The sequence below is a fragment of the Terrapene carolina genome, unplaced genomic scaffold (assembly GCF_002925995.2).
Source record: "Terrapene carolina triunguis isolate 2854851 unplaced genomic scaffold, T_m_triunguis-2.0 Scaffold238, whole genome shotgun sequence".
In the NCBI taxonomy this organism is placed as follows: Eukaryota; Metazoa; Chordata; order Testudines; family Emydidae; genus Terrapene; species Terrapene triunguis.
The window spans coordinates 16,630,587-16,649,625 of NW_020664589.1; the positions used below are offsets into that span (position 1 = coordinate 16,630,587).

Here is a 19,039-nt window from a genome sequence, read left to right on the forward strand (position 1 = left end):
CATTAAACATCTTCACATTCTGTAAACTGCAAGAGAATGCATCTGCTGCATTCATACAGAACCATGTGCACTGTGTTGAAGATCATACATTCAACTCTGTCGTGAAATAAATATATAGGAAAAGAGTTTAAAAAACAAAAAACAAACAAAAAAAGATTCTTGCTACAATGACAGGGCTACCTGACGCCCTGTCTCAGCAGCTCCCTACTGCCTTGATCATGGTTTTCCCTCCCCTCTCTCTTCACACGTGAGCCAGTTCCCCACCAGAAGCACCAGAGTAAGGCATGGGTTCGGGGCAATGAAGGCTCACTCTTTGCTCACGCTTGTCTTGCAGGAATGCAGAACGGCTTTAAAAAGGAGGGGCAGCTGCTCCAGAGGAACATTCACCATTTTTCCTGTTAAGAAAGAATCAGAATTAGCTGCCATTCCTGAGCCAGATTTCAGAAATGCTCATCTCCAACAAGCTGGTGACACTGGAGATGGTTTCACCTTGAACCTTTAGAGAAACAGTAAATCACCCAATTCCTACATTAGACATTTGATATTCTTTTGGAAACAACAGGATGTGTTATATAGTGGAACAGAAGCTAAGTGCGTTGGCGAAGTCAGATGAAAATGATTTCCCCATAATGGGGGCATATTTATAGAAGATGGGAAAGACTACATCCCACCTCTGTCAACCTCCCCTGTCAATCACAGTGACTAGATTGTGTGGGATGTGTCCACTGGTCCCAGTGGACAATTCTGCTTGGTATGACAGAGGAAGGTGAAACACACAAATCCAAATCAACATGCCCTAGGGAAGAACATTTCTTCCCCATCCCAAATAACCTGTGTCCATTATCTTAACATTTAGGTACAAAATGTCTGATGTTCTCATGAAGATCCTGGAAGAATTCCTCTAGAGCCAATTAATGATGCATTGAGATGGAAAATTCACGTGCAGATTTCAGTAACCCAAATTCCAGGGAAGTTCAGATCTGGGGACTTCGTTCAAGCCTGTCTAGGCTTTTATATTGTGATCTTCACCATGGTATGCAAGTGCCATCTCTAGACTCAGTGCAAGCTCCTCCCTGGGAGGCCTTTACCATCTACAGATCAGGGTTATTTCTGCAGCAGAGAAGACACTTCAGAGTTGGGTCTGAAATTAAGACCCTAAGGAGGTTTCGATCAAGATACTAAGTAGAGCTCACTATTTGTGAAAAAAGAATACGCCTTCTTACCAGATGCCAGGCTTCCAAGGCTCAAATAGAACAGGTCCCACACAGACCCAGCTTTATTACACTGGGTAAGATGGGGGGGGGGGGTTTATCCTGTAGAGAAAGGCTCAAATAGAACAGGTCCCACACTGGCACTGCTATCCAGCCAAGTAGATAGGAGTTTAATTATAAAAAGAAAAAAGTCTCCTTTAAAGGAGATTTAATGATTCACACAGGGGCCAGCTGGGAGAAGAGATCAAAAAGTTACCTGCAATGTATCGTATCTCTGGCAAACACATCATTAGATCCGGAAACCGGTTTGGCTGATGTGGGTACTTGTATTCTGTAAAATCCTGGCACACGTACCAATACCGTTTATTCAATTGCTCCAGTTGGGATGTATTAGCCAGGCCCCTAATGTCTGAGTGAAAAGACAAAAACGAAGTGACTGGGAACAGCTGTAATACTAGAACAAAACCAGAGTCATATTTTTCCTCATCACTATTCGAGTCAGCAACTGTAAAATGGAAGGACAAATCCATTTATAAAACTCAGTCTAACAACATCTACCTAAATTATACAATGCTATTGAGCAGAGACTTCAAGTTTATAGTCACCACAGGATTAAAATTTCACCCTCCTCCTCCAGAACATACTGTAATGAATATCTCCTACATATACACACTTCAGATTAGATGTGAGGGTACAAGATCTTCCTTTCATAAGGGACACAGATGAGAACATATAATGTCCTAAGTTGCTCATGCTCAGAGATCATGAACCTTTCAGAAGATAACAGCTCTAGCAACCTTAAATCTCTACTTTCTTTTTATAAAGTAGCTATATGTCAAGGCTTTCAGGCCTAACACGGGGAGCAACATAATATTTTCCATAGAAAGAAGCATGTTGATTCTAGTTACATCATCTCAGCTCTATGGGAAGTGTTCAGATCAGTAATTCAGGGTGTCGTCTGTTTAGGAATTACGCCATGTGAGCTTTATAAACTTGCCAAGTTTTTATTTTAAAATTTAGCTTTTCCAAATGTTTAGCAATGTACACAAAGAAAAAAGTAGATATTTCGATGCTAGCAAAATGATTTGAGAAAGTCCCTTTGAATGTATTTCAGCATGATCAATGACATTTAGATACTACTTGATGTCATGGGAGGGGATCCAATAAATTAAGAACAGGCAAAATATGCAACTCTTCTGAGGCTCAGTATTGTTCTTCAGAAATACTATACAAGGGAAGGAGCATTTATTTGCTGTCCAAAAGCTGACCTTTAAAAATAATTTTCAGGTATTCCACATAAAAAAATTGCAAACTACAACTAAAAATAAAAGAAGACAGGAAGTTAATGAAAATACATTTTGGAAAACAATGGAGACAGCTAAAGAAGTCTATCATCCAGTGTCAGGAAACTGTCCAGGGAAGCAAACCGGAATCTGTGCCGGGGCGCACACTGAAGTGTCAGCACAAAACACTTGGTATAACCAGGGGGAGGAGGGAGATTTCAGCATATCCTTGCAAAGTAGAACATTTCCCTGTGGTACAGAAAACTCCCAGTGGTACTTGTTTATTGAACTGCTTTTGAAACTCACCTATTAGACTAGTGCCATTCAATAGCTTTTTTCATTTATGCACAAGCAATACAGAAAACAGTGGTAACATGCGTCATAGATGTGCAGTAACATCATACACACTAGTACTGACATGAGAATCACACCACGGTGTTAGACTGGAGTGACCCATACACAAGTGTTACTGAAGAAAGTGAACCTTCCAAATCCTTTCAGCATGGTAGAGACTCAGAGAAAAGACGAGTAACTTCCCGCCCTGGACTACCATTGCCGAATCAATTTGCATGTTATTTCTATGCTGACTTCATGAATTTTGAAGTGTTAGGAGTCTCATAACAGAATTGACTGACAGCTCTAAAATGCTGTGCTTGACCACAAACGGAGTCAGTCCCGTATTAGGCAGCATTCATTACCTGAAAATATTACTGCATTAGGCACCATATTAAAGGACAAAATGCATGTTCTCACTTTCTTAAAAAATGTCAGATAAAGGTATTAGGTGAAGGGAAACACCCTGATGAAGAATCCAGGAAACAATGCCAGTGAGGTTAGCCAACATTTAGCGCACAAAGGTTTACAAAGCTAACAGGGGGAGGGATAGCTCAGTGGTTTGAGCATTGGCCTGCTAAACCCAGTGTTGTGAGTTCAATCCTTGAGGGGGCCACTTAAAGATCTGGGGCAAAATTAGTACTTGGTCCTGCTAGTGAAGGCAGAGGGCTGGACTCGATAACCTTTCAAGGTCCCTTCCAGTTCTAGGAGATAGGATATCTCCATTTATTTATTTAACAGCTTAAATTGGAAAAAAGTGATGCAAATTGGTTGTCTTGATTGCTGCCTGTCAGAAAACGCCTAGAGCAGTGATACCCAGACTGAGGCTGGCAAGCGGCTCTTTAATGCATCTCCTGCGGCTCTTTGCAGCACATGATATTAAAACACTGTGTGATTTAATTATTACCCCATCTAAGTTATTAACCAATCCGGATGCTTTTACTATGTTATTAGCCAATTGTAATTGATAAAATGATACTTGGTCAGTCATTTTGCTGGGAGAATAAAATTAAATTACACACACAGAGTGAATTCACACGACTGTGGCTCTTTCGGGTAATGTTGATCGTTAATTTGGCTCCTGAACCACTGAGGTCTGAGTGTCACTGGCCTAGACCCTTCCACCATGAGCAGCAGTATTTTCAGATGACATGCACTTGTGCATGGTGAGAAGTTTGCCACAACAGCTGGTAGGTAATCAGTCATTCAGGCCTTATCTAGAAAGATTTCATCAGTCACTCTGCTCTGTTCTTATTCTGCTGCTGGTAAAGTAGGTACGTATTTAAAGTGACGCACATACTGTCCTTGGTGTCTACGATTAAAGGCATTAAAAATTGATTTAGCAAAGTGAATCCTTTCACTTCCTCTACAATTGCTTCATTTAGGTGTCTGAAATAGCACACACTGCATATGGCTGTAACTGCACAATGGCAAAAACAAAACCTTTTAATACTCAGGCGTCTATTTCAGTTTGGATTTAGGACCCCTTCTCTCTCTCCCCATCATCCAAAGGAAGCAAAGATTGACAAGCTTATTGACTAGCCATTTACTCCAGTGGGACTAATCCCCTTCTTCCGCCACTCACCTTGATTGAGGAAGTTAATGGCTTTCATACATGCATACTCCTCATTGCTGACCTTCAATTGGTTAAATTTGCGGTAGAGGTAGATCAGCCGTTCCATCACCTCCATTCCCTCTTCACTGAATCTGAAGGAAAGGGAGACAGATGCACACAACAGGGTACTCAAAGAGGAGAGGCCCTTTGCAATTAAACAGTAGGGAGCTTAGTGACTTACTAAAACTCCATGGTGTTTAAATGGGGAAAGGGATAGCTCAGTGGTTTGAGCATTGCCTGCTAACCCCAGGGTTGTGAGTTCAATCCTTGAGGGGGCCATTTAGGGAACTGGGGTAAAAATCTGTCTGGGGATGGGTCCTGCTTTGAGCAGCGCGTTGGACTAGATGACCTCCTGAGGTCCCTTCCAACCCTGATATTCTATGAAAAGACCTTAATGCCTTGCATTATAATTCAGAGACCCAGATGCTTCAGGTCTGTTGGCACCATTCACGAGAAGCAAAACTGGTAACAAGGTGATTCAGAACATCATATTTGCCAGTTACATCAGACCTTTAAGGAAAATGGGGATTTCACGGGTGCACATGGGTGTATATTGGCATAGCTGCTTGTGTGCACGTGATGCATGGTCATGGTATTAGGCTGCTATGACTGGGAGAAACAAGTATTAGAAGTTCCTGGCTCTGCCAATGATTTCTTGTATGGTCCTGGACAAGTTACTAATCCTCTCTCTCTCTCTCTCTCTCTCTCTCTCTCAATTTCCCCATATTTAAATGAAGATGTTATTTCCCCACCTCACAGGCTTGTTGTGAGGCTTAATTCACTGGTTTGTGAAATGGGATGATCCTTACACAGAAAGCTCTAGGGTTGTGCAAAGTATTATTATACACTCAGTAATAGTTACACTATATTTTATGACCCATCAGCTGTGCAGGTCCATCTAGGAAGTTTGGCGAAATCTATACAACTTCCAGCTACATTATAGTTATTCACTATTACAGGGTGTCCATCATAAAATGCAGGCTACAGGGCAAAGGAAGGGTTGAAAACAGGAACAGGAAAACCTCTAAAGATTTAGTGGTTCTTTTCAGCTGATCTTTCTCAGAAGCTCTTCTTTAGAAATCAGTCTAGAAATTTGGAATGAAGAGACTGTCCCTCCTGTCCTGCTGCTCATCTTGGAACAGACTCAGCAAAATCAGGCTTGCCCTGCCAGGTTCAGTATGTGCTAAGTACCTGATGGTTGGTCCTGGACACCCTAGGCCTTCACGCTGGATCCAGGGCACTCATTTCTCACATTACACAGCACTCTGCCTGCTTCAACACAGCCACTCGTTCTTAAGGCTTTATACTGAAGGGAAAAAAATCACACCATCCTCCTCCACTCACCGTCCCAGCACTTCCCCAGTTCTCTCTCTCAGCTCCAGCCCTCTTTTAGCTGCCATGAGCCCTCCCCAGCTTGAACTTTTCTCCTAGCCAGGCAGTGCTATAGGAACAGGGGGTTAGAACATCTCACCTGAGATTTTCACCAGTCACACAATGTGGTCATGTCACGACTACAGGTGATAGAAAAGTGATCTGTTTGTCCCATTTGGACATAGGTTTCCTCCCCCACTTCCATCAGCATGGCTATACCCCACCATGTCAGAATGAAACTGCACATGGAAGGCACATGGATATGTGCTGATGAGCAAAGCTTCAGATGTGAGCTCTAAACTAGCAGGTGAGCAGGAGATTACATGCAAACGTGGGAGTCTGATGCATGAGAGACAGAACGTCCAAGCAACTTTAGAGTCAGGAGGAGGAGCTGAACTCTTTCCAAGAAAACGAACACAGACAGTACGGGTAGCTTGCTTACAACAAGCTGCAGCTCTCTCTCTGAGCTCGGACACTTGCCCAAAGAACTCGCTAATGGGGAGGGACATGTAATAGTAGGTTGGGAAGGGCTCACAACAGTCCAGTGACTGCAGTCTCTTAAGAGCTATGGGAATGAGCTCAATGGAAACTCTGTAGTGAAGAGTCCTAGTCCTGTAGGGAATCCTAGATTTCTGCCGGAGGAGTCTGAGAGGACCCCTGCTTGCATGTCATTGGATCACAGGACAGTAGACAAAAAGATGGCATAAGTGACATTTGTGAGACTCTGAAGGTACAAAGTGCATATTTCAGAGTGTTCTATTTGTGCAAATGGCCAGTAGCCATTCCTGCTACATGTGGTTTAAAGCAATAAAGGCTAGTTTGGAAGAAATAGGACATTGCATAAATCTTCAGCAGTGAGACAGACGTGTTCAGGAAAGCTTCAGCTGTGTGTTCTGGCATTATACAGTACACAATCAGAGCATAGCCAGAAAGCCGTCTCTGAACAAAAACAGAACAAAAATAAAACCCCTTTCACTGAATATCATCTTATTTTGGCACGTGTATTTGTTTACTTCAAAGTTATTTGTAAAATGCATGGTGGAGTTTGGCCTCAGAGAAGAGAAAACAAGCTGTCTGAACTTTAGGTCAGTTCTTCAGGGAAGTAATATTGTAAGTGATGAAAGCCCTGTCGGCTAATCTAAAGTTGTACAATTTTCTTGCTCTCAACTTGACATTAAAAATCCTGCAGGTGCAAGATTGCAAAGCTCAAGAAGTTAATGAGCACAGAGACCACTCACAATCCTCTGCTGGGTCTAATTGTTTTTTGAGAATGCACATTTTTACCAACCACTCGTCACTTCCATAAATCCAGGAGAGCTCTTCTCTCATGCTTGCAGTAGAAATGGCTTGGTTTTCTGTGCATACATTCCTCCCTTTTTCAAACAAAGCTGTTCTGTTTTGCACAGCCCTATTCCTTCTGGAGCACTGACTCCTCCACACACAGTCTGCCTCTCAGCTTTTACACCAGTCTAATTCCTGGCTATGTATTATCAGGAGTAACAGTAAAAAGTTCAAGCTGCCATGCATTTTATTTGCATTTTTACTAGACTCCAGAGATTTAAACATTAGATCTAGAAAACAGACCATTTTGCCAGCAGTTTAAACCAGAATTAAAACATGAAAAAGTTGATCATATTTATTCATTTTTCATCTACTTAGATACTGGCAGTCAGGGTTATGACCAGGAACAGAAATAAACTACAACCTTCTAAGTGCCAGGGTATCTTAGGTCAGCACATTGTTTTAAGTTGACTAACAGACAACCTGAATCCCAGACTGCAACAGCCATTCCTGAATATTGGAGAATCATTACGGTGAGCTGCTCTACCATGAAAAGAGCCAAACAAAACCCTCTGTTACACCCAGATCATCCCAGTGAACTCACTGGGGTTACATCATGCTTTTATATGAGGGGATCATGCAGATCTATGTTTCAACAAAGAGTGGTCTTAAAAGCAAAGACATCGGTGACTGCTTCAGAAGAGATGGCCTCTGGTGTTACTTGCTGGAGATGCAATAAACTCTGTGTTTGTACCACAGAAAGAAAGCTGGTTGACAAATGACCATTACAAAGCCAACATTAACTTGGAGCAGTACATGCTCATTACGGCAGCGCTGAGCTGGCCAGTGGCTGGTGCAGCAATCCAGCTTACTATCAAACTTGTGAAATCCCAGAGTCCAGGCAGAGGTTGATTAGAGGAAGAAACACCATACATTTGATTTAATATTAAACAAAAAATGAAAAGGCAAGTCGTGGTTTTGGGGGAGAGAAAACATCTTTAGTAAACCTAGAGCTTCTTTTTTGCTCACCAGTTGTTAATGAGCCATGGAGGTGCCAGCCAGGGACACTTGGCTCCCACAGAAGATAGGACGACAGGAGTGCACTCGCAGGAGCACATGGGAGAGTGCTGCTAAGACTTTCACTCTAATACAACAGCTTCGTATTATTACTACTGCCCTGCTATACACGGATATTTAAGCTATAAATAAAATGCTCTGAAATAAGAGGACTGCATGACTGAATGGGCCCCCAGCTGTGCACCACACACAACATTCTTCCTTCCTCCCAAATGGCCTGGTAAAGCTACATTTCCACTTTTTTGCTAACATCAATTAGTGATACTTTAAATGCTGAATCAGTAACTGAGGTTAAAGGAACCATTCCACTGTCAAAACACATCTATTATTTTAACCCCTTGGATAAATACACAGATCTTCTCTAAAGCATCCCTGAGGCTGGCAGGCTAGAAATTGCCAGTGTCGGAAGGGTTAAGAAGACTCCTTTATTATCTCTCTTTCATTTCGGGTCTGCCTCATATTTTACACACATGTCAACTTTTGGGGCCTTGAGAGGGAGAGCTTGAGCATAAGCAAACCTGCGCACAGGAGTAAGTGCTTGGCTCTCGCAGAGAGACTCCTCATTGAAGCTGTACTCATTGCACTGTGAATGTCTCTATTAGATCACGGATTATTTATAAAATGACACTCGAGATTTACCATCCTATAATTACCATGGCACAACGACCAGCTCCAGCAAGGGCAGAGCCAGAGGAGGTCAAATATTAACAGGGAGGCTGGGCAGCCAGTTAAGTAAATCCTGCAAATGTTCTGTCACAAGGCTGTCAGTCTCTCTGCTATCCAAACAAGAATCCGTCTGGGACTTGGACTACAGAAGAAAGAAAACTGACCATGATGATGAATTAAGGCAGGTCATCACTTGGAGCATCAGATAGTGCTGTTTCCTCCGCAGTGTCAGCTAAGTTGCAACATCATTAAATTTATGTAATCAAAAACAATGAAATAGCAATTAATAACGTAATATTGTGGAAACAAGGTCACTAGCTGTGTGATCAAGTTCTTCATTCTGCTTCTAACTGGGAAGCTTTGCGAACAAGCTTTTGTCATTTTGTATCTTGTGGTTATTTACAATATTTATATAGTATTTCTTTGAGCCTGAGTAATTGCTCACATAAAGGGGCTCTCCTCTCAATCCTAGGGTGAAGAAAGGAAGAATTTCTATGGGAAAACTGGCCTTGACACTAGGTTATCACACTCGGCTTTTCTTCAGAATGCTGGGAAAACTCTGTCTTGTGCGAGGGAGATCTTCAGTCGTTAAAAGGAACGACACTGGTGAAGCTAGAACTAGAGGGTACAGCTGCTCAGTCTTGGGCCATGTATTCTTTTTTGGGCTACGTGCAGGGATTACTCCTAATTTGTGCCCCTTTTCCTCACCCGCACAGCACAGGTTCTGCACGTGCTACAGTGCGTCTGGCAAGGCCACAGGAGCAAGCTTTTGTTGGCTGATTGGGTTAAAACATCTAAAAATGGATCATTTTACCCCAAATTTTTGTTTGAAGTTCACTGCTCTTTAATTTCATCGGGTCTTAATATCAACCCTGAGGAAACAATTAATAAAAAGCAATCTATTTGAAATAATGCACTGAAGCATTTTAGAGAGTTTCAGAAGAATGCTTAAGAAATCTGCCATATTCCATCAGAACAGTCAGGGGCAAACTTCTGTGAACTATATATGCTCAGACGGATGTGAAGAAAATGAAACCAACCATTTCAATGACAAAAGTAAACTGAAGTCATGGGATCTCTCACTCTGATAAATCTCACAGGACCTGCCCTTTCTCCTATCTTGGGTTTCAAAAGGATATTTCAAATTGAGAATTATTTAAGGCCTCGTCTACACAGTTTGAGCACTGATGTAAGTAAATTAGCACAGAAGTTCTGTGTAGACTAACTCTAGATGAGTCGTCTTACAGGGAGAGACAAGTTTAAACCCGACCCTTATGTTTTATACAAATAAAAATAGGAGGCTTGCGAGAGGTATAAATCCTCATTTAAATAGAATTGTATTTTTTTAAATGAAGAGATTTTTGAACATATCCCTGCATACCGGGAAATCCAAACATAACAACCATGTGGCAAGAGCATGGGCCATGATTTTCAAAAGTGATGGCAAAGCTGATTGAAATTTTGAGTTTTGAGGAAAAACTATGAAAAACGTCTAGTCTAGTGACTTGGGCTTTCGGGTGCCTAATGTGAGATACTTTGGGCACTCAAAACTGAAAGTGAAATGGACTAGTTTAATTTCACAGTCCCAAAGTGAAATGAAGTGTAAACAAACAGCATAAGTGGTGCTGGTAGGTTGTAAGCTCCAAAGAGCATCGTGTGTGCTAGGAATGCAGATAAGGCATATTTCACAGATCTGGGGGCTGCTTTTCAGAAGTGCCGAGACTCCATATCTCCAGTTGAAATCAATGAGAACTGTGGGGGCTCAGCACCTCTGAAACCCAAGCCTATGCTATGAATCTCAAACGGGCCCTTTAACACAAGATCTATCTCCCCATTCATAATTCTTCACACCAACTAAGGCTTTGTGGGATTTAACTGTTGCAATGTAACTGACTTTCGATTTCAAGCTCCCATTTATGCCGGTCACCCTTGAGATCAGAGCTGAAATGACATCCCTCAGCAAGCCAGTCTGAATGGAGCACACCGAGAGGCCAACCTATGCACAAGGTTTTCCAGAGGGAGTCTATTTCTATTACAGTTTTGAGTAATCTCCCACCTCCCCAAACAGACTTTAGAAGGTTTCAAATATCTAAATAGCTTTCACGGGATGGAGGGGGCTAAGGACAGCATAGGGGCTAGCGCTGCAGGCAGAACAAAGGGATGCACCCTACTCCTTGGGAGTGGCAGGCATCACTCCCTAGGCAACCCTTTGGCAGCTAATTGACAAGATCCAGAGGGTGTTCCACACAACCAACCCCACACAGGGATTTTGAGATGGGTAGAAAGGGAAGATACCTCCCTTTTGCCCACATGCTCTCCACCAAAAATGTTTTATCTTCTCTTGAGCAATGATCCCTACACGTACATATAAAAGATTTCAGAGTGCTTTACAAGGGTGGAGACTATAATCCCTTCATACCAAGAGGGAAAGTGAGAGACTTGTCCATGGATGAACAGTCAGTGGCAGAGCCAGGAACAGACCCCGTCCCCCCATTACTAGATACTGCTACAGCCCCAGAAGATTTAACCCACCACCTCACCTGTGCAGCTCATCGTCAGAGGGAGAGTACTTGGAGGTTACATCAGCAAGGTCACCAAAGATCTGTTTACTGTAAACGGTTAGTGAGGACAGCAGAATCAGCTCCTGCCATGTGGAACTTAGCAGGCAAGTATAGTCCTTGATTGACAGTTCACAGAAGAATGGCAGCTTCTTTATCCAAGCAATCTGCCTGAAAAGCAACTCATCTGCCAGACGACACAGCAACGCAAACAGCTCTGCCTGAGTCACTTTATACCTGCAGGCACAGTTAACATAAAAACGGATTAAAAACTTTGGAACACAAGGCACCAGAATAACCAGATAAAATTTGTGTGTGTCTTGATTCCTGGTGACCACAGTGTCACCCAGTGGTGAGAACAGAGACGGACTGCTGGCTTTTCTGCTCCTGAGCCCGCAGACAGCAGGCGATGAAAGGTCCCATCCCTGCACCTGTGTTTCTCCCCGGAGACGAATGCCATCCCTGAAGATGCTGACTGAACCTAACTAGCAATCTTCTCATTCTACCAGCAGCTCTGCTCTCAGGAAGCCTCCTGCAGTCCAGGACACCAGACAGCTTAACAAGCTGCTGCTGCTTCCCAGTTACAAGGAAAGCGGATGTTGTACTCCACAGATGTGCAAAATATTATGCAAAAACCAGAAAAGTGATTTCACTTGTGAAATAGATCCTCTCAGCCGTCAGACATTAGCATCACAGTCTCAGCTCTAGCCCTTGGGTGACATTCTTTGGCTACTGGCTTCAGAATCAGGCATAGTTTATTTAATTACCTATACACATGCAAAATTAAGAGATCTGTAAATACAATGTTGTTATGAATTTAAATACTCAAAAGGTATTCCCCCAATAACCCGAATTTACACAGGTTCCACATGCTGTGCATGTGCAGAGACAGTACACACAGTATCGGCATTACAATGGAGTGGCTCAGGGCAGCCTCACTCCACCAGATCACGTGCACTTACCCATCTTCAATAAGCATTGGAGTGCCGAGTGGTTCCAGGGCCTCAGCTGACACTAGCTGATTGATAAGACTATGTGACTGGGGATCTAAGCTTCGGGTCTGTGGGGGCATCAGAGCCGAGTGAGCAGAGTAGTTAAAAAGGTGCGGTAGGTACTGATAGTGCGTGGACACTGGAGTCCCAATATATTGATCCCTGAGTGCAGTGAATCCATTCAGCTCCACAGACCTACTGAAAAGGAAAGATCTATTTAATAGACTGGACAAACTCCATCTAATTCATTACAATCTTTCATCCAGCTCAGGGACAGATGGAAATAAGAATGCTTCATAGAAAAGAAAAGGGATGAAAAATCCCTTCTGGTTAAATTCTGTGGTGAAAGCAATCAAGAGCATGCAGACCAGCTGCTCCATACTTGCATCAGGTCCAGCCTGACCTCCATGCTAGTTCCATTTAATGTGACTTTCTAGAAACGCTGCTGCTTCGAAAGCATTCTTAGACTAAATCACATAGCCAAGGTTTACGCTAAGCATTTCCATCTCTACTTACTGAGAGGCCCAGAATTTAGGTTTGTGAATAAAAAGGTTTACAAAACTTATGAATAAAAATATTTTCATTTACATTTTTAAAACAACTGATAATGGAAGTGTGTGTGCGCATGGGGGGGGGCATTGGTTTGATATTTAAACATTCTTTCCAGTGTTTGCAACCCAAATACTCAAACACTGTGCTAGGGGACACAAACCTAAGAGTAACACAAACTATAAAGTAATTAGAAAATCAAATATGTTGACTAGCTCATTTTCAATATACAAACAAAATAAAATGGAAGAAAGTGAGCAGACACCATTACTAGGGAAAAGGTAAATTATGTGTATAAAATGTTCAGATTTTCATAATCTGAAGTGGTATTAAAACAGATTAAGATATCTGCTTTAAAAGGTAAGACCTTTAACCCAACATTCCTTTGCCATTCTTTCATGAGAATTTTACTCTCCGATCACACTGGATTGATCTAACACAGTGTATATGTCTCTAGCTAAAATATGTTCACGAAGAGGTCAGCATTTGCAAGATGTGTTTGAGTTACACAAGCAAAATGCTTATTTTCACTTTTGGCCCAAAATGTAGCCCTCAGGGAAATACAGGCAGAGTTACATTCATCTGAAACTCTTTCAATGGAAACTCCCACCTTGAAGACGGAGTAGAAACAGGTGATGGCTGGTTGCTCTCAGAAACTCCATTCCCAGGAGAACTATGGTCACTGTCTCCATTGTTACTCCAAGAGATGTTTGCCTCCCCCTCAAATTCTTGTCCAGACATAATTCTTTCAATCTCCTCCTCTGATATCTTTTGGGTAAAAATTATTACATTTAGTGATAAACTTATTCCAGCCAAGTACATAACTAAGCAAGACTGAGTTGCACATACCACTGGAGCGACATATACTGCTACTTTAGCATGGAAAAATTACTAAAACCTAGAATTTTTTGAGAGGGGTCTTTTATATGGGAGGAACATTCAAATATACTTCCATGCTTTTCTTATTGTTTTTCCTACTTTTTACTAATGAGAGATTTGTTTTTAAATAAGGATTACAGAATTATCTGACTGCCCAGAGTCATAACAGTACAAGCCAAGTGAAGTCAATGTGGTTCTACTTAGAGGAGGAAGATGGTATAAATGAGGCCAGAATGAGAGCTTAAGGCAGAAAGAGAAAGTTACTGACCTTATAGTAACTGGAGTTCTTTGAGATGTGTGGTCCCTATCTGTATTCCATGGAGTATGCATGTGCTCCACGTGCCAGGAACTGGAGAATTTAGAAAGCAGCGTCCATTGGTTCACACATGTGCCCCAGCTCACCTCATGCCTCTGACAGAGGAGATAAAGTGCAGGGCAGACCAACCACCTCTCCAGACCAACCACCTTTTTCTTCTCCACTGCAAATCAGAGAAGATCCGAAGCAGAGGGGAAGGAGGGCAGGTAGTGGAATAGAGATAGGGACCACACATCTCGAAGAAGCTCCAGTTACTATAAGGTAAGTAACTCTCTTTTCTTCAAGTGCTGGTCCCTATGTGCATTCCATTGTGGGCGATTGACCAGCAGTACTCAAATAGGAGAAGAGTGCTAGGTCATAGATGGCAGAGCCAAATGAAGGACTGCTGTTCCAAAAGATTCAATCAGCAAAGGAGTTCTGCACCAAGAGACAGTGTCAAGCAAATGTGTGGACTGAGCTCCATGTAGCTGCTTTCCAAATATTAAATAGAGGCACCTCTTGAAGTGACACCATAGATGTTGCTTGTGCTCTTACCCCATGAGGGGAAGATTAAACAGCTGCTAGAGCAAAATACAGCCAGAGATCCATTTTGAGATTCTTTGAGAGGATATAGCCTGACCCCTGACCCTTTCTGCTATGGGATTTCTTGATTGTTTCCCTGCTCTGCAGGTAAAAAGCTAAGGCTCGCTGAATGTGAAGGGAATGCTGTCTTTCTTCTGAGGATGCGCGAGATTTTGAGAACACCACACGTAAGTAGATACACTGGTTCAGGTGAAATGCAGAGACTACTCTGAGAATGAATTTAGGGTGTAGACATAATGAAACTCTGTTCTTATGAAATACAGAATAAGGAGGACCTGCCATCAATACCCCAAGCTCATCAATCCTCCCGGCTGAGGTGATAGCTACGAGGAATGCAACCTTCATGAATAGGACAGACACGGAGCAAGAAGCTAATAGTTCAAAAGGAGGCTTAGTTTAGAGAACAAGGTTCAAGCCCATTGAGCAGTAGGCCTTTTTTTCTTAAATAGGCAGAAAGGTTCTGATTGACTAGCAGATTCTGGAAAGGCCTAGATGGTGTGCAAAGATCAAGTAGCCCCGTGAAGGCAGATGGTATACACTGACTGCTGACAAGCAGACCCATAACGAATTGACAGGCAAACCTGCTGTCTTCAAGGAAAACATATAGTCCAGAATGAACGGAATATCTGTGGCTTCTGGAGAAATAGGCCTGATGCGCCCAGATAAACGCTTCCCCTTGACTAGGTAACATTTTCTAGTGGAATCCTTCCTATGAGAAAAGACATTCTGCACAGCTTCAGAACATGATTGCTCTAAGGACGATGCCCAAACAAAAACGAGGCTCTGAGATGAAGCAGCCATTGGCTGGAATGCCTGATATCGCCATGCCCCTGAGTCAGGAGACTAGGACGTGTAGGAATGTGATCGGTGCCCAAAATGACATGGGTAGGAACCAAAACCATCTGAGCCAGTTGAGGGCAATGAGATTAACTCATGCCCTTTCATGCCAAACCTTGTGCAAAACTTGAGGCAAAGGAGTGGTGGTGGAGGGAAGGCATAGTTCAGATCATCTGACTAGGGAAGGAGTAGAGTGTTGCCCTATGAGTAGCAACCCAGGGCTCCGCTAGAACAGTATATGTTGCACTTTCTAGTTTGTTGGGGAGGAACAGGTCCCTGGTGGGATCCCCTTTAGAGCAAAAATATTGTTTACCACAGAGTCACGAAGCTCCCACTTGTGATCAACTGCAAATTGTCGCTGAGAGAGTCCACTAGCACATTCTGGTTTCCTGGGAGGTAGACACTGACAGGGTAATCTGATTGCCAATGCACCAGTTCCACAGACTGACCACTTCTGCACATGGCAGGGGGGAGGGAGCAGGTGAAGCTTGCTCCTTGTTTGTTGATGTAAAAGCCGGTTGTGATGTTGTCTGACACTGTGAGCGCATGGTGACCTTGAACAAATGGGGGAAAGGTTTCGCAAGCCCTTCGAACTGCTTGTAGCTCTAGAACATTGATGTGCATCCGGACTCTCGAGATGTCCAGATGCCTTGTTCTGTACGGTTGTCCACGTGGACTCTCCAACCCAACAGGGATGTATTGATAATGACTGTCCTGTCTGGTGCAGAGGCTACTGCTGATTGAAGAGCGGTCCTGGCAGCCATTTTGCTTTCCTCTGTGAGAGCCTGGAGACAAGCTCTGTCAATGGAGTCGGAGTTTTGAATAGTCCAGGAAGTCATACTTGGCCAACAGTGCTTGGTAGCTGGCTATTCTGAACTGGAGGCTAGGAGAAGAAAATACTTTCCCCTTCCCAATAAGCGGAGATGCTTGCCCTGTTTATCAATCAGGGTAGATTGAGGGTGTTACTGCCTAGAACTCTCTACAGCCATTTGGACCCCCAAAAATTAGGAGTAGAATGAAAGAACAGAAATTCCATCACCTTGGCTGGGACACAGTACCATTTCTCTGCCCTCTTGGGCATGGAGGTGCAGGTCGCTGGGGTTTGCCAGACCCCGCCTAGCTGGCTCCAGGATAGTTTTATTAACGAGGAGCACTATTCTACTGGAGCCAGAGGACTGAAGGATGCTTGTGTTGGAGCTTGTGGAGGAGCTTGTGTTAAGGCTCCTGAACCTCCTCAAGAGGAATCTGCAGCTCCCCTGCAATTTTACAAAGGAGTTTCTGGAAATGCTTATAGCCATTGGAGGAGGCTGGAGACATTGAAGTCACTACCTCATTTGGCCATGAAGACGGCAATCTCATCTGATTTTGTAGAACTGCTGGATCCAGTGTGTACTTCTATTCCTCAGTAGAATCTGGGGGCAGCTCCAGATGTCCCCTCGAAGGGGAGGGAAGGGGTGACTCTCCAGGAAACCAGACTGACTCTGTGAGATGGTACTGGTCCCATGGCCCCCAGCATGGCCAAAAGGATGGGTCAAATGGGGTTGTGGTTGTCCCTAATGCATCAATGGCATGATGAGGCAGAGGTTGGTCCCAAGCTGTTCCAGGAAGGTGTTTTGGAGGAGGACGACATAACGATTCATCTCCCCATGAGGAAAAAATGACTTTAGTTCCAATACGTTTGCCATTGGAAGGAAATCACAGCCCAAAGATGGACAGGGAGACAAACTCCTTCAAAAGGCCGGCTCCCCTGGTGGAGTCATAACCTCTCTCTCAAGAGAGGGAACCAAAGGAATGGGAGATTCAGGGTCTGAGAGAGCGAAGATGTCGTCAGAAGCAGCATAGGTCTCGTCTCTTACCAAAGAGAGAAGAGTCCTGTTTGCCTGAACCACCAGAGCCACAGTAGAGACAGCGAGCCAAAGCCATTAAAGTCAGATGGAACCGTGTATGACCAATGCTCTCGGTCTTCATTGGTGCCGGGGGAAACTCAGGGCTTGTGCTCAGGAGATACTGGTACACCTGATCATGATGTGGTGTCAATGAAGCCCTAGACTTGTGGGCTGCCTTATCATGCCTCAGATTTAGTATGTACTACGTTCTCTTGGGCTGAGTTAGTGCTCAGTTTAGGGAGGGCCACATACGACTTCTTTGAAGTGGATTTGGAGGAAGACTTAGCCTCCTGCTTATGAGAATGCGCCCTGCTCTCCCAACAAGACCCCACTGAGGGATCTGTGGGGGTAGACTCCTTTGCTCCTGATTTAGACCTCATGGAAGTAGGCATGCTGCTTGCTGAGTCAGGCCAATATACGGGGAGAGGAAGGGGTCCCCCAGCTACAGTCTGATAGTGGCCTCATGGGCCTTTCCATTAGGTGCTTCCTAAGGGGAAGTTCCACCCTTTCAGGGTATGGCTGGAGAACAAACAGCAGATACTGCACCTTGCTGCAATGTGGGCTTCCACGAGGCAGTACAAGCAGCATTGGTGGTCGTCACTGATGGAGGAGGATCACAGGCAGGAAGCAGAAATTTTGAAGCCCATAGTCCTGGGCACAGTCCAGTACCCAAAGAAAATCTGGGGAAAGGGTGGTGCTCCCCAGGTCAGAGAGACTGGCTAACTATAAAACATTAAAATGGAGAGATAAAAACTTCAAAACCCTCGAATACTAAAACTATTTAGAGATATCTAAATATACTTTCACAGCTAAAGAAAAAACCTGAAGCATCAGAAACAGGAGATTCCAACCCGGATCAGGCAGTGGTGAGAAGGAACCGGAGAGGCTGTCAATCTTCCCTACCTTTATCTCCTCAGTTGGAGGCGCAAGGTAATCCAGGGTGCATGTGCGGAACAATGGACACTGCTTTCAAAATTCTCCAGCTTCAGGCATACCCACTGCATACCCACAGTGAAATGCACATCGGACTAGCACTTGAAGAGCAATTACTAGATCTGGAGCATTTTGCTCCCTTACAGCCCACAGCATTTCCCTACAGACACATGCAGTTAAATCAGAGAGGTGATTGTCTCAGGCAGTGAAATTTGGAATTAATGTTCCAGATGCAGCAGAAGCAGCAGCTGGGCTGGGATCAGTATTATTCAGATATTTCTCTCTCCTTTTTTTCGTATGCAGCCCATATTTCCTTTCCTTCACGTCCACTCCAGCTTTGTGCTGGAGTGAGTAGAGATTTTCATAGATGCACAGCCATGGACAATGTCACGTAAGGCTCTTTCTATATTATATCTGTTTTATTAAAATAAATAGTATCTTTAAGATTGCCATTTTCCAGCCTGCAGCAAGAAAAGCTATCATTTCTCACTTGTTCAGCAGAAGCTATTGTGCCAAATTACCTAGCATTTTATAAGACATCTCCAGACATGCTGCCCCATCAATCAGGAAGACATTTATTGGGTGCCCCACTTGCAACAACTTAAGAAATTGTGGTATGGACACTGCAAGATTTACTGGGAGCTTTGCAGGGATTGAAGTGTTTGTCCTG

At 43.5% G+C, this 19,039-nt stretch overlaps 1 protein-coding gene across 1 annotated transcript in view; it reads right to left on the minus strand.

Annotated features, from left to right (window-relative positions):
* Positions 1-217: 217 nt before the first annotated feature.
* NR6A1 (nuclear receptor subfamily 6 group A member 1) overlaps positions 218-19,039 on the minus strand; it is a 29,623-nt gene continuing 10,801 nt past the window's right edge. Inside the window, exons 5-10 of the mRNA XM_029912759.1 lie at positions 13,547-13,704; positions 12,358-12,582; positions 11,378-11,632; positions 4,413-4,534; positions 1,468-1,620; positions 218-395 (exon numbers count right to left, since the gene is read on the minus strand). Coding sequence (XP_029768619.1) covers positions 307-395; positions 1,468-1,620; positions 4,413-4,534; positions 11,378-11,632; positions 12,358-12,582; positions 13,547-13,704 — 1,002 coding nt within the window. The 3' untranslated portion in view covers positions 218-306. The remainder of the gene's footprint in view (positions 396-1,467; positions 1,621-4,412; positions 4,535-11,377; positions 11,633-12,357; positions 12,583-13,546; positions 13,705-19,039) is intronic.